Source organism: Parasteatoda tepidariorum, chromosome 9, assembly GCF_043381705.1.
Source record: "Parasteatoda tepidariorum isolate YZ-2023 chromosome 9, CAS_Ptep_4.0, whole genome shotgun sequence".
In the NCBI taxonomy this organism is placed as follows: Eukaryota; Metazoa; Arthropoda; class Arachnida; order Araneae; family Theridiidae; genus Parasteatoda; species Parasteatoda tepidariorum.
Window position 1 is genome coordinate 18261734 of NC_092212.1, and position 18471 is coordinate 18280204.

General features: G+C 30.5%; 1 protein-coding gene across 1 annotated transcript in view; it reads left to right on the forward strand.

Moving 5' to 3' along the window:
• Nucleotides 1–343: 343 nt before the first annotated feature.
• LOC107444634 (matrilin-2) overlaps nt 344–18471 on the forward strand; it is a 24124-nt gene continuing 5996 nt past the window's right edge. Inside the window, exons 1-10 of the mRNA XM_016058846.3 lie at nt 344–628; nt 3209–3313; nt 3937–4173; nt 5629–5757; nt 7309–7413; nt 8322–8420; nt 9438–9542; nt 13279–13377; nt 15855–15998; nt 16184–16321. Of these exons, the coding sequence (XP_015914332.2) occupies nt 448–628; nt 3209–3313; nt 3937–4173; nt 5629–5757; nt 7309–7413; nt 8322–8420; nt 9438–9542; nt 13279–13377; nt 15855–15998; nt 16184–16321 (1342 nt within the window). The 5' untranslated portion in view covers nt 344–447. The remainder of the gene's footprint in view (nt 629–3208; nt 3314–3936; nt 4174–5628; nt 5758–7308; nt 7414–8321; nt 8421–9437; nt 9543–13278; nt 13378–15854; nt 15999–16183; nt 16322–18471) is intronic.

An 18471-nucleotide genomic window follows, 5' to 3' on the forward strand; every position in this document is an offset into this window, starting at 1 on the left:
ATTAAATAATTGTGCTGCTGGGTTATGAGTATTTTGGCAAAATCACGAGTTTTCTAATCAAGCAGCAATCGAATGTAAATTTTGTTATGAGATATAATTTTGAACAATTTGAAAATAATTTACTCTCTACTGCGAAATTTAAAATATGAAATCTATTTTTTTTATCGCTCAAGATTACTTGTTTTTATCAATGACACTTTTAAACTGTAAGACCGTTAGATTAAATAATACTGATAATCTTTATTGATAATGATTGTATTCAATTGCAAAAAAAAAAAAAAAAAAAAAAAAAAAAAANAAAAAAAAAAAAAAAAAAAAAAAAAAAAAAAAAAAAATCATTTTTCTTTTCTAATTCGATAATATTCAGTCAAAGTTTAACAGCATTTAAGGATCTATTCATAAATATAAAAATAATTGATTATAGTTCTTCTGTAATATCATTGTAAAATGTTTTACAACTTTATATCCATACTTATTGTATCCATTAGCGTACAATCTTTCGTAGTTACTGATGCTACCAAAAATATTTTAAAACCACAGAACAATGAAGTTTTATTTAAATTAACGAATGCAAAAGCAGATGAAACAAATGCTGGAGCAGAAAATAATTTGAATCAACAAGCGACAGGTAAGAACAATTGAAAATTTTTTAAAAAAATTAATACTGAAATGTGAATTAGATTATGTGACTGTTGTTATTGAAAAGGATTTTCGATTAAAATGTACTAAATGTATCGCACCAAAGAATAAAAAAAGACTTTCATTTTTCAATGCAAGAATAATATATTTACATTGTAATGTTATATTAATTTTATTCTGAGAATTTACTCAGATGAAACTACCAGAATATGCAAGTAATATTCATATAATTATCTGAAATCATACTTCTGCATTTCTCGATTGTTAAGTTATCGTTTTTAACTATCTCTGTAAGACTCTTGGTGGCAGTAGCAATACATAAATTAATTTAACATAAAAGTACATTAGATAATTAAGGTAAGGTCTAAGGTACTTGCAGAGCTGGCAAATTTCTATGCTCTTTAGGAAAATTTCTTTCTTTGATATTTATGTTATGTTTTAATGCATGATTCTTTGTTTTGTAAAATTGATTTGAAATTATTTTCTACACCACTACATCTTAGTGATTCAAAAGTTCGTATGAAACGCCAATTTGTTCCAGTTCTCTCAAGGTGAAGCTTTTAAATTGTTGCCAAAATTACCGAAAATTCTGAAAGGTTTGTTTTTAAGTCGCACTATAAAAGTATCTACTTTTATATAGGCTGCATGCCACTCTATATTTGGGAAATGCGTAGTTATTGACAGTCCTGCATTTACCGTTTTTGCTCTATGATTATTTTAAAATCCCACTAAAATTACTGTATGCACCAGTTTATTAAAAAAAAATCATCCTTATCGAAATTTATTTGTGCGCCTGAGATCATTTGCGGCCCTTTTCCCATCCATCTTGAAATTTTAACTTTTAGGTGACTCTTTCCGGCAACTGAATTGCTAACTGGAGTGAAAAGAAAATTAGATACTGTGCATTTTAGATAAAGATGCGTCGCTACAAAAACAAGCTGCCATTGGCCAGAGGTTCATGTCTTCTCTAAAGTTTTCAAAAGTAAAAATTTCATCAAATCCCAATTTATGACCTTTTTAAAAAATTAGCTTTGCAATATAATGGTCTAAAAGGTCTTATCTCTAGTCAAACGTCTTATGGTATTATTTTTCGGAGTATATTATTCTGTCATCTTTTGAGTTTGTCTTGTTTCTGAAAAATAAATTCGAACACTTGTGCTACCATTTGGGTTTCAGAGCAATAGCTTATATATGTCATTATTTAAAGACTAATTATTTGTATTGTTAATTTAATGTGAACGATATACAATTGAAGAGCTTAATGGTTTAAGCGAGTCGGCATTTTCAGGAATATATATTAATCAGGGAAAATAACATAAACTGGATCTATCAATCTAACATTATGCGTATGTTTTAATGCAACGGGTTAGTTTTGTTTCCAGTTTAATCTTAATACAACTAATTTACATCAGTTATGAGTATGCATGCACGATTTTTTAAAAAAATTAGTTAGAAGTTGATAAAACAAAATAGTTCCGTTACATCAGAAAAAAAATCGAACATATATTTATTCATATTCTTTAGTTTCTTTGCTATTTCTGTCAGTTGCTTTTTATGGCACTATTTCCTATGAAACTGGTGTAGTATCAAGTTGCTAGATTGAAAGTTATCCTTGATGGATACGTTGTTAGTAACACGCTGAAAGCCACGCCAATTTTACATTGCTTGCCCGTCTGGCCAAACCGTAAATAACTACAAACTAAATTTGCAAAATATTAGACAAATTTTGCTACTTTTTTAAAAGGTTTAGCATGACATATTTGAATAAAGTGGTGAATTATCTTAGCCTACGAATTGTTTAAAAATAGTGCTGGATAAAAATCGACTAAAATCGACTTTTTATTCGCTGTCCGGAGCAAGTTGGTATCTCTGTATATATAAATAAAACTATTTTTGTGTGTTCTATATTGCATTAATTTCTTCAAACCATTTTAGAAACGATAATTATATAAAAAAAATTATATGTGCTTCTAATAACTGGCGTGACCGGTCACCGGCGACACCCGTGGCACTACGAACAAACTCAGTGCCGGTCACCGGTGATCCCCATGGCATTCAACGTGTTTAGAATAACACTAATTTATTTTTCACTTCTCAAGAGAAACTGCTGTTGGTTTTACTAATATCTTTTTCTTTTCCGTCTTACTTTAAGCCGTTGATTTATCACCCTTTGTGTATTTAAACGTTATTTGTGTATTTAGATGTTATTATGCAATTAAACATAGTTGGGAGTTAATTTTTTGAATTTTATTTCTAGTCAGATTTTGTATAGTATGTATACTACTTTAACCTCTTGCATACGGCGTTTAACATACTAAAAAGTGCTATTCTGTTCCAATCTGGTTCATATCGTAAGCAGAAAGTTAATTTAAATTTACATTTCATTTTCCTTTCGTAATATTAACTGAGTGAGTTCATAGGCATTTTAATGAATATTTTTTTATTTATAATTTTTGAAAAGTAATATCGTTTGCAACCATCTAGAATTTTAGATGACCATGTTTTGTATTTGCGGGGTTTTATTGTAGTAATTCAGATGCTTTTTAAATTAATAAATTCTATTTTACAGCATGTGATTGCGGAGAGAACTCTATTGGTTGCAAATTCATTGAAGAAAAAAAGATTTGCGACTGCAAAGAAGGATATGCTCAGGGAATCGATGGAATTTGCATTGGTATTTAAAGAAATCCTTACTGTTTCTTAATTTTTTTTATAGTTTCATATTTTTTCAGTAAATTCTGAGAAATAAATTTTGATGTATAACATATTTTAAAAATATTTGTAGATTAAATTAATTTACAATAAAATGTTAAGGTAAAAATTTTGTGGTCACATGCAAGGAAATCAGATGAGCCTAATTCATGACAGTGAATTCTTATCGTGTGAATATCTCGGTGTTACGTGGTTTTGTCTTGTGAATTCGGTTGATTTCTTTTTAATTGTAAAAAAAACCTCGAGTGCAAAAGGTTAAAAAATAGGATTAGAAAATTACTTTATTAATCAAGCTTTATTAATAGTATAGTAATTTTTAGTTTTTCAAGGTTAAACACGTTATTTATTTCGTGAAAACTACTTTGCAATTTTTTTCTTACTTGAAACAAATTTAATGGATTATTTTAGTATTTTCATTTTATAGGAATCTTCACTTGGAATTTTACAAATGATAATTAACTGCCTACAGCATTAAAATGTCATTTTGAAAAACGTTGGAAAAATTATATTTTTTAATGATTCTCGTAATTTATTGGAGTTATGCACCCAAGATATTTTAAGATAATAATTTTAATACTTTTATAGAGACTTGCAATGAAACGCAAACATGCAAAAATGGAGGGTCTTGCCTGCAACATTTTTGTGTCTGCTTACCTGGGACGTCTGGACCTTTTTGCGAAAGCATTTATGATTGTTTGCACTCTGATATGTGTAGAAAGGATGATCATACAGACTGTTCTTATGATGTGGATAGACAAAAGGCCTACTGCAGATGCAGTACAATGGAGTATAGATTTGATGCAGCTACCAAAACATGCCGAAGTGAGTCATACGCTGCATACTGTGTAGTATAAACCAATTAGTTGATATTTAAATATTTGTTTTAAGATTCCAATAGGTCAAACCGTGACAGTTAAATTGTATTAAAACAATCAAACGTTGATTTTTTAACACGTTTGTGATCACCTCTATGTATTGCTTTTGGAAGGAAATATATTTGTACTCCATTATATATTTAAAATATTATTTTAAATTTCTCAATTTTGACACATTAGAATTATTGTACAGATACAGGGGTTGGGGAAAACATGTAAACACCTAATATATTAACTTTAAGTAATAAAAATTCTTTTTCAGCTTAAGTTTGGAATGTTTTAAGTATCTCTTCTAAGAGCTTTAAGTGAGATCTTTAAAATTATGCTAGCATTTTTGAGAAGAAAAATCGTCCAAAACAATTGCTCCTAAAAGAAATTTTGTTCACATAGAAATAGTTTAGATGCGTCTTTATACTTTTGTCCAAGTTCTGTATATTTCCTTTATAAATTATTGATAGAGTTGATCACAGTTTCATTGAAATGAGGTATGTTTACTTCCTGTATCCATTTTTTAAAAATACGTAAGACCTGTGGGAACCTTAGTTAAATTAAAAACCTAAATTAATCACAGCTCTCTTGAAAATCATTAAAGAAATTAATTTATATTAAAATTTAGTATAATTTTGATGTTTTAAACAGCTAATTAAAAATATATCATGAATTATTGGCTTTGCATAATAAATCCCACAAAACCTGCCTAAAATTTATTATTTAGATATTTTACAATTAATAGAATGAAGTCATTTTGAATCGATTCAGCAATGAACCATCTTTTAGAAAATGAACTAAAAGTTCTCCTTCTTCCAGAGAAGAGCCTTATTTGTTCAAGTTTGCGGGTAGCGAAAATGTCTAGTAGAGAAGAGGTGGCTTAAAGGATAAGGCTTTCGCCTCCCAATGAAGTAAACCGGGTTCGAATCCCAGCAATGGCTGGGCAATACGAATTCCGTACCCAACTCGCTCCGACCACAGTGCTGACGTAAAATTTCCTAAGTGATCGACGGATCATAGGTCAGAATCCCCTTGCTGTCCTACTAACATTGGGATGTTTTCGAGGTCTTCCTCTCCATGTGACGCAAGTGCGGGTTAGTTCCATAAAGTAGTCCTCTACGAAGGCAAATTTTACCCAGTACTTGATCCAGGAGTTTCCTTGTCTTCTGGATGGGGTACAAAATTACAAGACTACGAAGCTGAACATTAGTGGCCGTAATTTAAAAATTTAAGTCTGCTGCTCAATGACAGTTGTAAAATAAAATAAAATAAAATAAATGAAATAAAATAAAATGACTGGTGTGGCGCTTTTGCAGTAGATTATGTGACTCATCACGGCTAATAAATCATAATCAGCTTGAGAAATATGTGTGGATGAAAATTTTAATTTTTACTATCTTGTTTACTTTAATAGGTTGTCTGTGTACATATTGGGCTTCTCAGGATTTAGGATCATTTAGCTGGTGTGATTACCAGCAAGGTCGACAAGTGTGTGTGTGCTCAGTGGGCTATTCATACAACCCACACAGTGAATCATGTGAAAGTTCGTATATGAAAATCCACTCTATATTATACCTCAGGGTTCCCACGGTCCTTGAGAATTTTAAAAAGTGGTAATAAAAATAAAAGAAATTTTGACATTTTTATTTCTGTGTAGCCACCACTAAAAATTGTTTTCTAAAAAATATATATGTGCACGAAAATTTCTGCACTTTACGATAAAAAAGTATATTAAAATAAAAAAGTATACCACCCTAAATTTGCTACCACTTCTTAAATTTTTCAAGGACCGCGGGAACCCTGTACCTCTATGTTAAATCTACACAGTATCTTAACTACTCTGGATTAAAATTTACTTCTACATTATCATTTTTATCCATTAAGGGGAGTCGACGTATATATAGGGATTTGCATCTGAACAAGATATTGCTTCAGTTTCCTGTCACATATAACTGTTTACACTGTGATAACTGTTAATATATATCTTTGACAGAACTGAAAACTTTCAATTTTTTAGAAAGTCTTATCATTTTGGATAAAAAATATTTTATAACAAAAACAAATATTCCTTCAACGCTAAAACATTATCACATCATAAACTGATGTAACTAATGTAGAGTCTGAAATATCTCCAGAAATTTCAAAGCGATATTATTGGAAGTTTCGTAGAAAAGGTACATCGAAAATGGTCAGATTTAGCATAAATGATGTATTTGATCCAAGAGTTTCCTTGTCTTCTGGATTGGGTACAAAATTACAAGACTACGAAACCCTTCCGACTCCCCTTAAATCTGTTCTATATTCGAGCTCCTCCATATTAAAATTTACTCTATATTATCAGGATTTCCTCAGATTTTTAAAAATATTAATTTAGGAAGTAATGGTCAAAATCACTTAAACTTATTTGGGCAAAAATGAAACAGATGAACAAGATTTCGCTTACCACATCTAATATAGAAATAAAATATAAGCCTTCTATCCTTTGGTAATCCGATGTCGCCCATGAGGCAACATCAACAGTCAGCATTCTAAAAAAAAAAGATTTTTCACTTTATTAATTAATAACCAGATTATTTTAAGTAATTTTAAAAATTATGTAAAAATACTGTATTATGTATATTAAATAATTAAGTGCTTATAATATAGTTCATGAAGCATTTTGAAGTACTCGGAATGCAAAAAGATTAAAAACTAAAATGTTGGAAAAAACTGTCTGAAAAACGGCAAATTTTACTTTGGAGTTTTATACCGCTTTTTAAAAGAATCCGGAGCAGTTGACCTTTCTGCTTAAGTTATCATAAAATTTTTAGAAAGATTCTATTTGATTAAAAATTATTTTTCGTTTTATATTGTATTAAATTTGATTCTCAATTCTTCTATATTCTATTCACTACATCTAAGCAATTAAATTAAATTTGTAAGACCTGAAAATAATGATGTATTGTTTATAAATGCTGGCAAATTTAAACAAATTAATCTAACCTTATTGCTATTTTTACTATCTTTTTAAATACTTTGTGCAATTAGGGTTTCCGGGGTGGCATCAATCAATGTATATGTTTCGTAATGATTTTTTTTAATTTTCTATTTTTAGATTGCTATTGTGAATCGAACTCAACGTGGTGTGGGTTTGATGATGACGGGAAAAAACTTTGTGGTTGCAAAAAAGGAAATTATTTTGATGGATACCTATGCAATAGTAAGAAAATGTACTATTTCAATAGGTTTTCTTAAGTGTGCTTAATAAATTCCAGAATCAAAGTTTAAACTTTTAATTTTATAATAATATTGATTAGTATTTATTGGGTTCCCTACTTAAATTTAATTTGTTCACTTTTTAACATGATTTATTAACACATTGAGCGCCACGCTAATTTTACATGACTTGCCCATCTGGCCACGGTAAATAACTACAAACTAAATTTGCAAATATTAGCCGGTTTTGCAATTTTTTTGATGGTTTATCATGACATGACATATCTAATAAAAGTGGTGAATTGTTTAAAAATTGTGGTGGATAAAAATCTACTAAATTGAATTTATTAAACCAAGAATCATAATCATTAAGTAAATTTTGAATACATTTTCTGCAATTCCATAAAAGAGTGTAAATTTTATATTTCTATATCATGTTATACGCTGTCAGCCAGCTGTTTTTCGCAGCCTAAAGTGAAAGGTTAGTGTCAGTAAGCGGCGACAGACGCAGCCTAAATGTAATTTCAGTGTCAACCACCGGTGGTTGACGTAGCCTAAATGTAATTTCAGTGTCAGCCACCGGTGGTTGACGCGGCCTAAATGTAATTTCAGTGTCAGCCACCAGTGGTTGACGCGGTCTAAGTGTAATTTCAGTGTCAGCCACGGTCGTTGACGCGGCCTAAATGTAATTTCAGTGTCAGCCACTGGTGGTTGACGCGAACTAAATGTAATTTCAGTGTCAGCCACCGGTGACTGACGCTGCCTAAATGAAAAATCCATTGTCAGCCACCGATGGCTGACTAGGTACTCAACATGTTAACTTTAATTTATTCACTTTTTAACATGATTTATTACGTAAATGTTTTATTTTTAATTCTATCAATGATAAATTTTGTTCTGATTTTTTTGAAGAATGTCTATGTGGTGATCATGGAATATGCGATCCAAATGTTGTTTTCCCCTCCTGCGTTTGTGATGAAGGCTACGCTGAACATCAAGGAATTTGTGTGGGTGAGCATTTAATCAGTTTTTGTTATGTATTTCTTATAAAAAAAATACATGAATAAGGTTTTGATTTAATTAATTTGTTTACGTTGGAGTTTTCCAACATATTTTTATTTCACAATTCACTTAAAATATCTAGAAGGCTTTGAGTATATTAATATTGTATAAAGAAAGTATTATTGATATTAAATTTAAAAAAATAGCAACTGATGTATACAACAAAGGAAATGGACAATTATCTTACAAATTTTTTTTTGCAGTATGTTTAGCAATGAAAAATTCTATTAATAGCCCTAATATTAAAAAGTCTAATTTTAGCCTCATATGCTTTTCACATTGGCCACATCATTTTTTATCGAAAGCATTCTTTCATTTTCGCCCCCACATTTTTTGGATATATTTTATGGCACATTTCTACACATATATATACATATACATACATATACACCTATATATACATATACACATATATACACATATATATACATATANTTTTTTTTTACATTATTGATTCGTCGTGGTTGTTAATTTTTTTTTTGAAACTTTAAACTTTAAGAATTAGTACACCAAAACCCTAATGTTGCTATGACTAAGAGAATTGTTTTTAAATGGCCGTATTAGTAGGCAGCTATGCTATTAAGTCTATGTAATATCTTATCTATTAAAATTTTTCTCTGAAATGGTGGACACAATTTTTTTAATTTAAATTTATTAAAATATTAATACAATACTTCACTTACTACTTCTACAAAAAATGTTTTCCGAACCTACAGAAATTTTGTGTAGAAATAGAGGGTGTGTCTTGGTATCATCCCCTATGTATGTGAAATTTTTTTTTTTAATTTACAACTTTATGTGTATCTTGGATATGTTCTTAAATTATTGTTTGTTCGAACATGTAACTTTTTACTAATGTTTCTTTTATTAAAAATATTATTAATCTGTGACATTGTTTACACTTTCATTCAAAGTAAAAATTTGGAATCTTCGCCCTTTTCTAAATTATATCACTCTTATTTTTAGAATGCAGCTGTGGCCAATATGGCAAATGCTCATATGATGAACACAAAAAACAAATTGGCTGTAAATGTGATATAGGCTATGCAGAAAAAATGGGAAAATGTGAAAGTATAACTCTACCTTATTCTTTATTTCTTATTAATATCTAAATATACGGTGGAGTCGTGGTGGCTCAGGTGATCGAGCTCTCGTCTCCCTATGAGATGACCCAGGTTCGAATCCCAGCGATGATTGGTCGATACGAATTCCGCTAACAACTCTCACGGATTACAGAGACGACATAAAACATCCTCCGTTGTAGAAAGTTCATGGGCTAATGACTCCTTGCCGTCAGTCTAACCATGGGAGGTTTTCGTGGTTTTCCTCTACACGTAGCTCAAAGCTCAAATATGGTTTAGTTCCATCAAAAAGTCTTCCTCGATGGCAAATTTCTGCCAATACTTCATCCAGGAGTTCCCTTGTCTTCTGGATTGGGTTTAAAATTACATGACTACGGAAGAGAACACTGTTGGTCGTAAACTCAAAAATTGGATTGGCTGTTCAATGACGGTTATAATCATAATATAATAAACATACGGTGACATCTGAGTAAAGTGGACATCCTTGGTACACAGAAAATTATCCATCAAGGTCAATTGTTAGTTTAGGAGAGGGACGCATATTAATTGAGTAATCAAATGATGGGTAAATAAATACATAATTAGAAATTAAATAACAATAATATTCCTTGGGATTTAATAAAATAAATAGGATAGCTAAAGACTGAGAAATTTATCATTATTTAAAAGAAAAATTGTGAGTATCTGTTAGCAAATACTCTTCCTTTAAAAATAGGAATGTTAATACGCAGTTTTTAACTAACAAGGCTGTGAAAATAATTTTCACAGTAACTCACGCAAATAATTCTTATGAAATTAAAACATGACAAAATAATTTATACAGATGCTTCATATTATTTATGTTATATTATTTATATATTATATTATACACATTATTTTCAGAATTCGTTGAAAAAAATTCGATGTCAGATATTTAGTGTCGTACTAACACTAAACGGTTGAATCAAATTACACAATTACATATATTTATTTAAGATTTTGAGAGATAAGATTGTTTGGATAAAATATTATTTAGTATTTTTTTAAGGGACGACAAAGTTCTAAAATTTAATGAAAAAAATAACAGGCATATTTTTAATTCCATGTTAAAACATTAAAATTTGTTTTCCACTAATAATATTTAAATATTAATGTCAGTTGTGTCGAGGAAACAATTTTCATTTTTTTTCTTCATCTGCAATGAAGTATTTACACTAGGGAACAAAGTTTTTATTACACTTATACAAACAATACTTGATCTAGCCTGATCATCACCTGCTACATCAGAAAGCCTCCACACGGTTTTTTATAAGTAGTCTGCTCAGACTATTTAAAAAGTGAAGCAGTTGTGCGCATGAACCCAAATTCTATTTTAAAAGTACTTGAGAGAAATTTATCATATATATTTGAGAATTGAATCGGTAGTGGTTGACAAGTAAATAAGACAAACCAATCGTATATTTGCTACCATCACTTCCTTATTTTTACAAGATCTATTAAATGGCTCTTTCGTTAACTGGTTTGCCTTCATGTTGGTCTGATACTTATAAGAAACCATATAGAGGCTGATTCGGGTGTGAGAATATCAAATATGATTTTTTTTTTCTTCGTTCCAAGAGTTGCAGATATTTTTCAAAATCATATTTTTAGTTTAGTTTATATTTTGTTTAAATGAGCAAGTTTATGAAGAACGTATATATTTATAAGCATAGATATGCACTTGTCTGCACCTTTGAGAATTACACTAACCCTGTACTGCGTCTACAATTTGAATTGGATTTCCTAACCTGGATTTTTTTAAATTCCTTGGAGAAAATACTAATTGTCCCCACTTTTATGCTACGTAAGGAGTAGCAGGAAGAAGGTGATAATGCATTTCAATTGATGACTATAGCGTTAGGGTCATATATTTTTTGCCTTTAGTGCTATTTCCAAAAGAGCAGACAAGTGTATATCTACATGCACATAAGCATATACGTTCTTTATAAGCTAGTACAGTGAGCAAAATAAAAAACGGACCTCCCTCGAATAACTTTTGATCTAATTATCGGGTTTGCACGTTCTCAAATTCAACTTTAATGATTCAAGGGGTTGACCATAAATATGCTAATAAATCAGTGCAGATGATACTTTTAATTACGAAATCAGACACAAAAACATACTTTCTCTGAATGAACATACCCCTTTTTCAACGGATTCAGATCTCTGTCCCCTACAATATAGGGGATAGCCGTAATCTGGGAAATATGGTGTTAATAGTTTGGTCAGTAGAGTGGTCAAAAGTCTGGACCTCTTAACGTTAATTTTATTTTTTGCGTACTTCGCCATATCTCGAGAAATTTTTAAGCGAATTAAAAAAATTTTTTAACCATAAATGAAAAATTCGTTTATCCAAAGATAATTCCATGCATAATATCACTTTTAGTACATATTTCTTATTTTTTTATTATTTTATTTAAGAATAGCCGAAAAAAATTTGAATTGTGAGGTATAATTTTTTTTACATCATTTTAAGGATGTAATTTTACACGGCAAAATATAAATTTTGAACGAAATCGTTGGAATAGTTCCAGAGAAATTGAATTTTTAAAATACGGCTTTTTCAAAAATTCGATTTCTCAGGACCGTCCGATCAAAGTGATCAGGATTTCGTTCAAATTTTGTATTTTGCCATTTAAAGTAGCATTCTTTACGATGATAGAACGAATTTTGTACCTTACATTTCAAAATTTTTTCAACTATACTTAAATAAAATAATAAAAATTTACTAAAAGTGATATTCTGCATGTAATTACCTTTAGATAAATTAATTTTATAATTTTGTGCAGAATTTTTTAAATTCGCTTGAAAAGTAATCGGGATATGGCAATGTATGCAAAAAATAAAATTGACATCAAGGGGTTTAAACCTTGGACCATTCTCTTGAATTTCCAGATTGCAGCTACCCCCTATATTTTGGGGGTCAGAAATCCAAATTCGTCGAAAAAAAGGTATGTTTATTCAGAGAAAATACATTTTTGTATCTGAATTCGTAACTTAAAATATCCTCTGCACTAGTTAATAAGCATATTTGAAGTCTCCCCTTTGAACCATTAAGATTGAGTACTAGAACGTGATCAGATCATTAGATCAAAAGTTATTCAGTGTGGTCCATTTTTTTATTTTGCGCATTGCAAATTCAAACAAAAACGCTAAAATGAACCAAATATACAATTCCAAAAAAATTGAAACTTTCGGAAAGAAACCAATATCACATTTGAAATCCCCACGCATGAATCAGGTGAGATCAAGTACTTGTATAAATGCAAAAAAAAAAATTTGGACCCCCATTGTTATTCTTCACTTTTTAAAAATGTGTAGTGAAAGGTTAAGGCAAAAAGCATACGTCATTAACGTATCGAATCATAATCTGAAGTGTATTTCCCCTTTTTCCTACTACTCCCAACGTAAAAGAAAGTGGGGACACTCAGCATTCATTCCAGTGAATTTCTAAAAAATCCAGGTTAGGAACTCATTCTTAATTTGCATACAAACTGCAGTTCTTAGAGAGATACCGATTGCAGATCGGAAATCAGCAACGTGGAAATATATAAGATCCGTTCTAAACTCTCATGCAATAGAATTTTTTTTTTCAGTGTTATCATCTAAAATAAACCTTTAGTGTAATCTTGATTTGTATTTTTATGCAACACTATATATATCTTTTTACATAATGACACATTGTTTATTGCTATGTTTGTTTATAGAGTGTTATTGTGGAGATAATGTTAATTGTACTTTTGATGGTGACAGAAAAATTTGTGGTTGTGAATCCGGGTATGAAGAAGCAAATGGCTTTTGTAAAGGTGAATGAATACGTATTATTATTTTGATCATAATAAAGTCAAGTTATCTTTTTATGCAGTGTATAAAAATTTCATTTTTTATCCACGCTTTCACAGGAGCTTGAAAATTTTGAGAAGCGCGAATAAAATTAGACATGCCTCGATATTGTAATATTTATGAAATAACTACTAAATATTTTTTTAAAAGACGATATAGCGAAACAAGAAATCTCCTCTTTAACTTCCTTAAACGATTAAGACGTATCTTATAGAAGGAAATTTGTATCTACCGAAAAGATCTATCCGCAAAATTACCAGCCTCTTTTTGCATTAATAAAGAGATGTCAACTTGTTCCGTTTTGTAAAAAAAAAAAAAAAAAATTCTAGTTTTAACAAACTTTAGTTATTTTCAGTTGAGTATTTTTCATTTTAAGTAATTTTTTCACCATTATATCAAAAATCCTAAGTATAATTCGAAATATAATTTTATTATAATTATCTCATGGTGACTCTTTTAAAGAATAAGACTAATTCTTATCCTTAATGTTTTACTATTTAATTCGACTGATTTATTAGTATTTTGACAGGATGTGAAGCAGAATGCAAAAAGTTCGTTTTTAAATAAAAAAAAAGTGGTAAGTTATTTACTTTTATTTCAATGACAGTGTTCTAGCTTAAAAACACACATATTATATGACGCAAAAAAGCATGCGCGAAATTGGTTCAAAAGTATCACACAGAACTAAGTGGTACATCAGATAGTACATTTAAGGGTAAATGTCTTACAACTTTTTTTATAAGGGCATCTCTTGCATTCTTGTATAATGGTTAGTGCTCTTTCGGAGACAGAATTTTCCGGTAGACTTATTATATCTCCTACTACTGAAAAGGCCGGTAGTGGGATGAGCGTTTAAATACAATTTTCAGTAGATCACCGAAATCAAATATTTTTTTCCCCAATGCCCTGGAGAATGATCTTTCGTCAATACAGGCATCTGAAGGGCAGATTTGTTGGCCACTTTCCTATGGGCACCATATTAGGTAGGCCAACGTTGCTCCCACTGTAAGGACAGATAGTATAGAGAATGAAATAACATCCATGTGTTGCACAGGATGCGAGGCCAGTGCCCCGACCCCTACACAAGTCAGTCGACTAGAAGCCAAACACAGACGTGCCAACTTTTAATCCCTTCCATTATAATTTTCCCCAGTGGTATTAAAATGGAATTAAAACTTCAATTTTAAGCAAACAAATACGTTGCATTTGAAAAAACTCAACCATGATGGTACCGCATATTAATATATAAGCTTAATTTTTGTAAGAATAGTGGTGATCAAAATCATTTAAAAATTAAATTTATAAAAGAAAAAATAGTATATATTTACTACCACTTTAAATATGAAAATAAAATCTTCCGCAAAATGCGGGAGAGTTGGCAGGTATGCAAACATTACTTGTTGTAGTCTGTGCGTGTGAGGGTGCCTTTTTTGATCAGTTTGCGAAGAGACCGAGGATGCGGCATTGGTTATCGTTAAACTGTTCTACCCTATAGTGTTCGACTTCATGAGTAGGTTGTCATGCTACCTACCCCTCTGCAGAAGATCAAAATTGTGACAGCATGTCTTCGGATCATTTTTAAGGATGTTTCCCAGATCACCGGCAATATCTCATCATGTAGTTCTAATGCGACGTAAATTAAGCACTACTACTACCACTATTAAAAATTTTCAAGGCCCTGTTTTTATTACTTCGTGGGAGCCTTGTTTTTGCTACTTCGTTTTCATGTTTGTGTAGATGGAATCACACCATCCAAATTTGACCACTTTCCCACTAGCTAGAGTATTTAAGCTTGTACTAGAGCTCGGCTGCGTCTCATGACAATACAAATTTCATACATTTTCGGATCACTAAAAAACAATTTTATTGCTGAATTATATTGACTCTGTTACATTGTATAGTTTATCATAATCGACATTTTGGTTACTTTTAGACACGTTAGAGTTTTAAGTACTGGATAATGTGAAAGATTTTTACTCGTTTCCTAACAAATGTAATCAAAATCGGATGTCTTCTGTGATCGAGGGCCATTGTACTTCAACCGAAAAATTTGAAGCGTGTGAAGATTGCGAGTTCAAATGTAACTTTGAACCTGGTAATATCTTTACGATGTCCTTAAGTAAATTATGGTATCTACTCTTTAACTTGAGAAGGGCTTGTAAGCTATTGTTTTCATGTTGAGCATACAAACCTACATTTGCATGAGTTATATTAAATAACTAAAATAAAAATGATGCACAATACCTTTTTAAAGCAGTAGCAGATAGCGAAAAAAAGTAATCTAGTTAATATAAATAAATATGCTTTCTAGTTAATATAAGCAAATACGCTTTATCACATTTTTTATTTATACAAACTTTTCACAATCTAGCAATAACTGTGTTAGGGCATTGATTAATTAAGTTTACCTCTCTTATAAGTGTTCTTTGATTATTTTTAGACCTCAACGAATGCGAGAAACATAATCCATGTAAACAATCAATGACGTGCATCAATTTGCCTGGTTCATATGCATGTATTTGTAAAGAAGGTTATAAGACTGTTATAGTAGATACGTTAATTAAGCCATTAGAAATTTGCCAAGGTAATAAAATTGAATTTCTCAATGATATATTTTATTCTGAATTCGTAACACTGTTTGTATACAAAATAAATTTAAGAATGCTTAATAATTTCGTCGATACATTATTTTATACGTTACAATATCAAGTATGTTTCGATGCTTTTGATTTTATATAGTATCAATGTATTTGAATTAATAATTTATAGATATTGACGAGTGCGAAAATTCTTCCGCCTGTGCTCAGCCTAACACGTTTTGCGAGAACACTATAGGTAGCTACAACTGTATTTGTGAATCTGGATTTGTGTCTCGAGGGATGCTGGATTCTTCTTTATTCTGTGAAAGTAAGTATAGCTTTTAAATTTATCTATAAGTTCCTAATAATAAAATGATATTGTGCTTGTTACCTCCAAAAATTACATAAAATTTGTACTTATTTGAAATTAAAAAAAATGCAATCACTTAGTTTTTTTTAAACTTTTCTTTTTTTTCTTTTTTTTTTACATCGCGGCTGGCAAATATATGTTGGATGTCAGGTTTCTTATTGATTGACAGCGTACCTGCATTTCATTGTAGAATACTCAGTCTACGTGAAACCCTGGGGTTCTGTGGAGGAGTTAAAGGGGTTCTGTGAGTTACCACTCTTTAAATACCAATGATGAGTCTTGAAACCTCTGATTATATTTAAATACAACCTATACTTCACAATTTATTGGATCTTATGGTTTCGTTGATGAAATTATTTGAAGTAAAATGTCAATGAAATGGGTCTTTTTTTTAAAAGGAAAATATAATGTTTCTAATAACAATATATTTGGAAAAAAAATTCGAAAAGAACAAGCAGTTATAAAATATTGCATCAGTATTCCCTATTGCACTTTTAAAATCAGTATAAACTGACTAAATTCTTTTATGAAGAAATTTGTTTTCCCAATGACCATTTTCAACGTTTATAGCTATTCTCTTCAGCTTTCATTTCGAAGTAAACCAAAATTCAGCCTATTTTATTCTTTTTCAGTTTGTGTATATACATCAAAGACAAATTCATAACTGGGCCAGATATAGCACAATGCCTGAGAATTTAATCATCGGACTTAAAACCTAATTTAAGATTATTAATGATAAAACGATGAAAAATCTTCATTCATCTAAGTAAATATTTTAAATATAGTCTTTTATGGGTAATAACGCTCACAATTATTTTAATGAACTTTGTCTATAAAGTTGGGGTTCTGCCAAAAAGAGGTCTATTATTGAGGGTTCTGTTGTCCAAAAAATTGGGAACCACTGCCCTAGATTGTCCGGTTCTCATGTAGAGTGTGAGAATAGAGGGACAACAAATAAAACCCCATTGGATTCCAAAACATTGTGATATTTATGGCAACGAACAGACACATATGCTGGTTAAAAAGGACATTCAAATAATTTAACAACCCAATATTTATAACTCATTTCATTCCATTAAATTTTGTAGTAATAATCTGATGAGGCAAAATTGAAACAGCATAGCGAACTTCACGTATTTCTTCGAAAAGTTGAAGAAACATCTTGGATCGATATATTATGTATAAATGTCGTGAAAAAGCTGTCACGGAATTTAGACTTGAGGTGGATCATGGACTCATGATTACCTGGCGAAACACCTTTATCATATCGGTGCGTTTGTAGTCCCAAATTGTCCACTCTATAGGGGAAACGAAATCAGGGAGAGTCTTATGGGATATCTCGGCACTGCTTGTAGACTCCGAGAAGAAATTGATGCAGAGATGCCAACTTACTCCGCATGTAAAAAAAAAAAATCGAGTAGTAACGAAATTTAAGTTATTTTCAATAGTAACTTTCATTTAAAAGAATTTTTCCATCACTACATATCAAAAGTTCTAAGCGTCATATGAAATGCAACTTATTTCCATTTATCTCGTGGTAAAACTTTTCAAGAGTGGAAGTAATTATTCTTATTCTGAAAGTTTTACTATTTAATTCGATACCAATTTTTTAACTTTTTGCCGAAAACGAAGCAGTTGGCATCCCTGAAAATATTGGAGTGCTATACATCTACTAATGGGACAAGTACTTTTTTCTCTTGCTGTATTTCTTTCTATAATTTATAATTTTAATGTTTTTTTTTAATCCATTGGAGGAAACAAAAAAAAGGTATTGTAAAGACATTCGAGTCCTGGTAAAACAGTGTAACAAATACTTTAAATTCTAATTCGTTGGTTGCAAGTAACATTTTGATCTATATAGTACATAATACAAAGTAAGAAAGAAAACAATAAAAGAAATTTAAAAATGGAAAAGTATAGCCAGGAACATCAAATTTATAAAAGCACACAGTGACAACAGCAGCGCAGAATATTTTTTTCATTGACAACATGATGACACCCCTATGAGGAAAACTCAAGTGATTAGCAGAGATGCCAACTTGCTCCGGACAGCAAATATATATTTTAAAGTGGTAGTTTATCAATGTATTATTTTATCTTTATCGCCA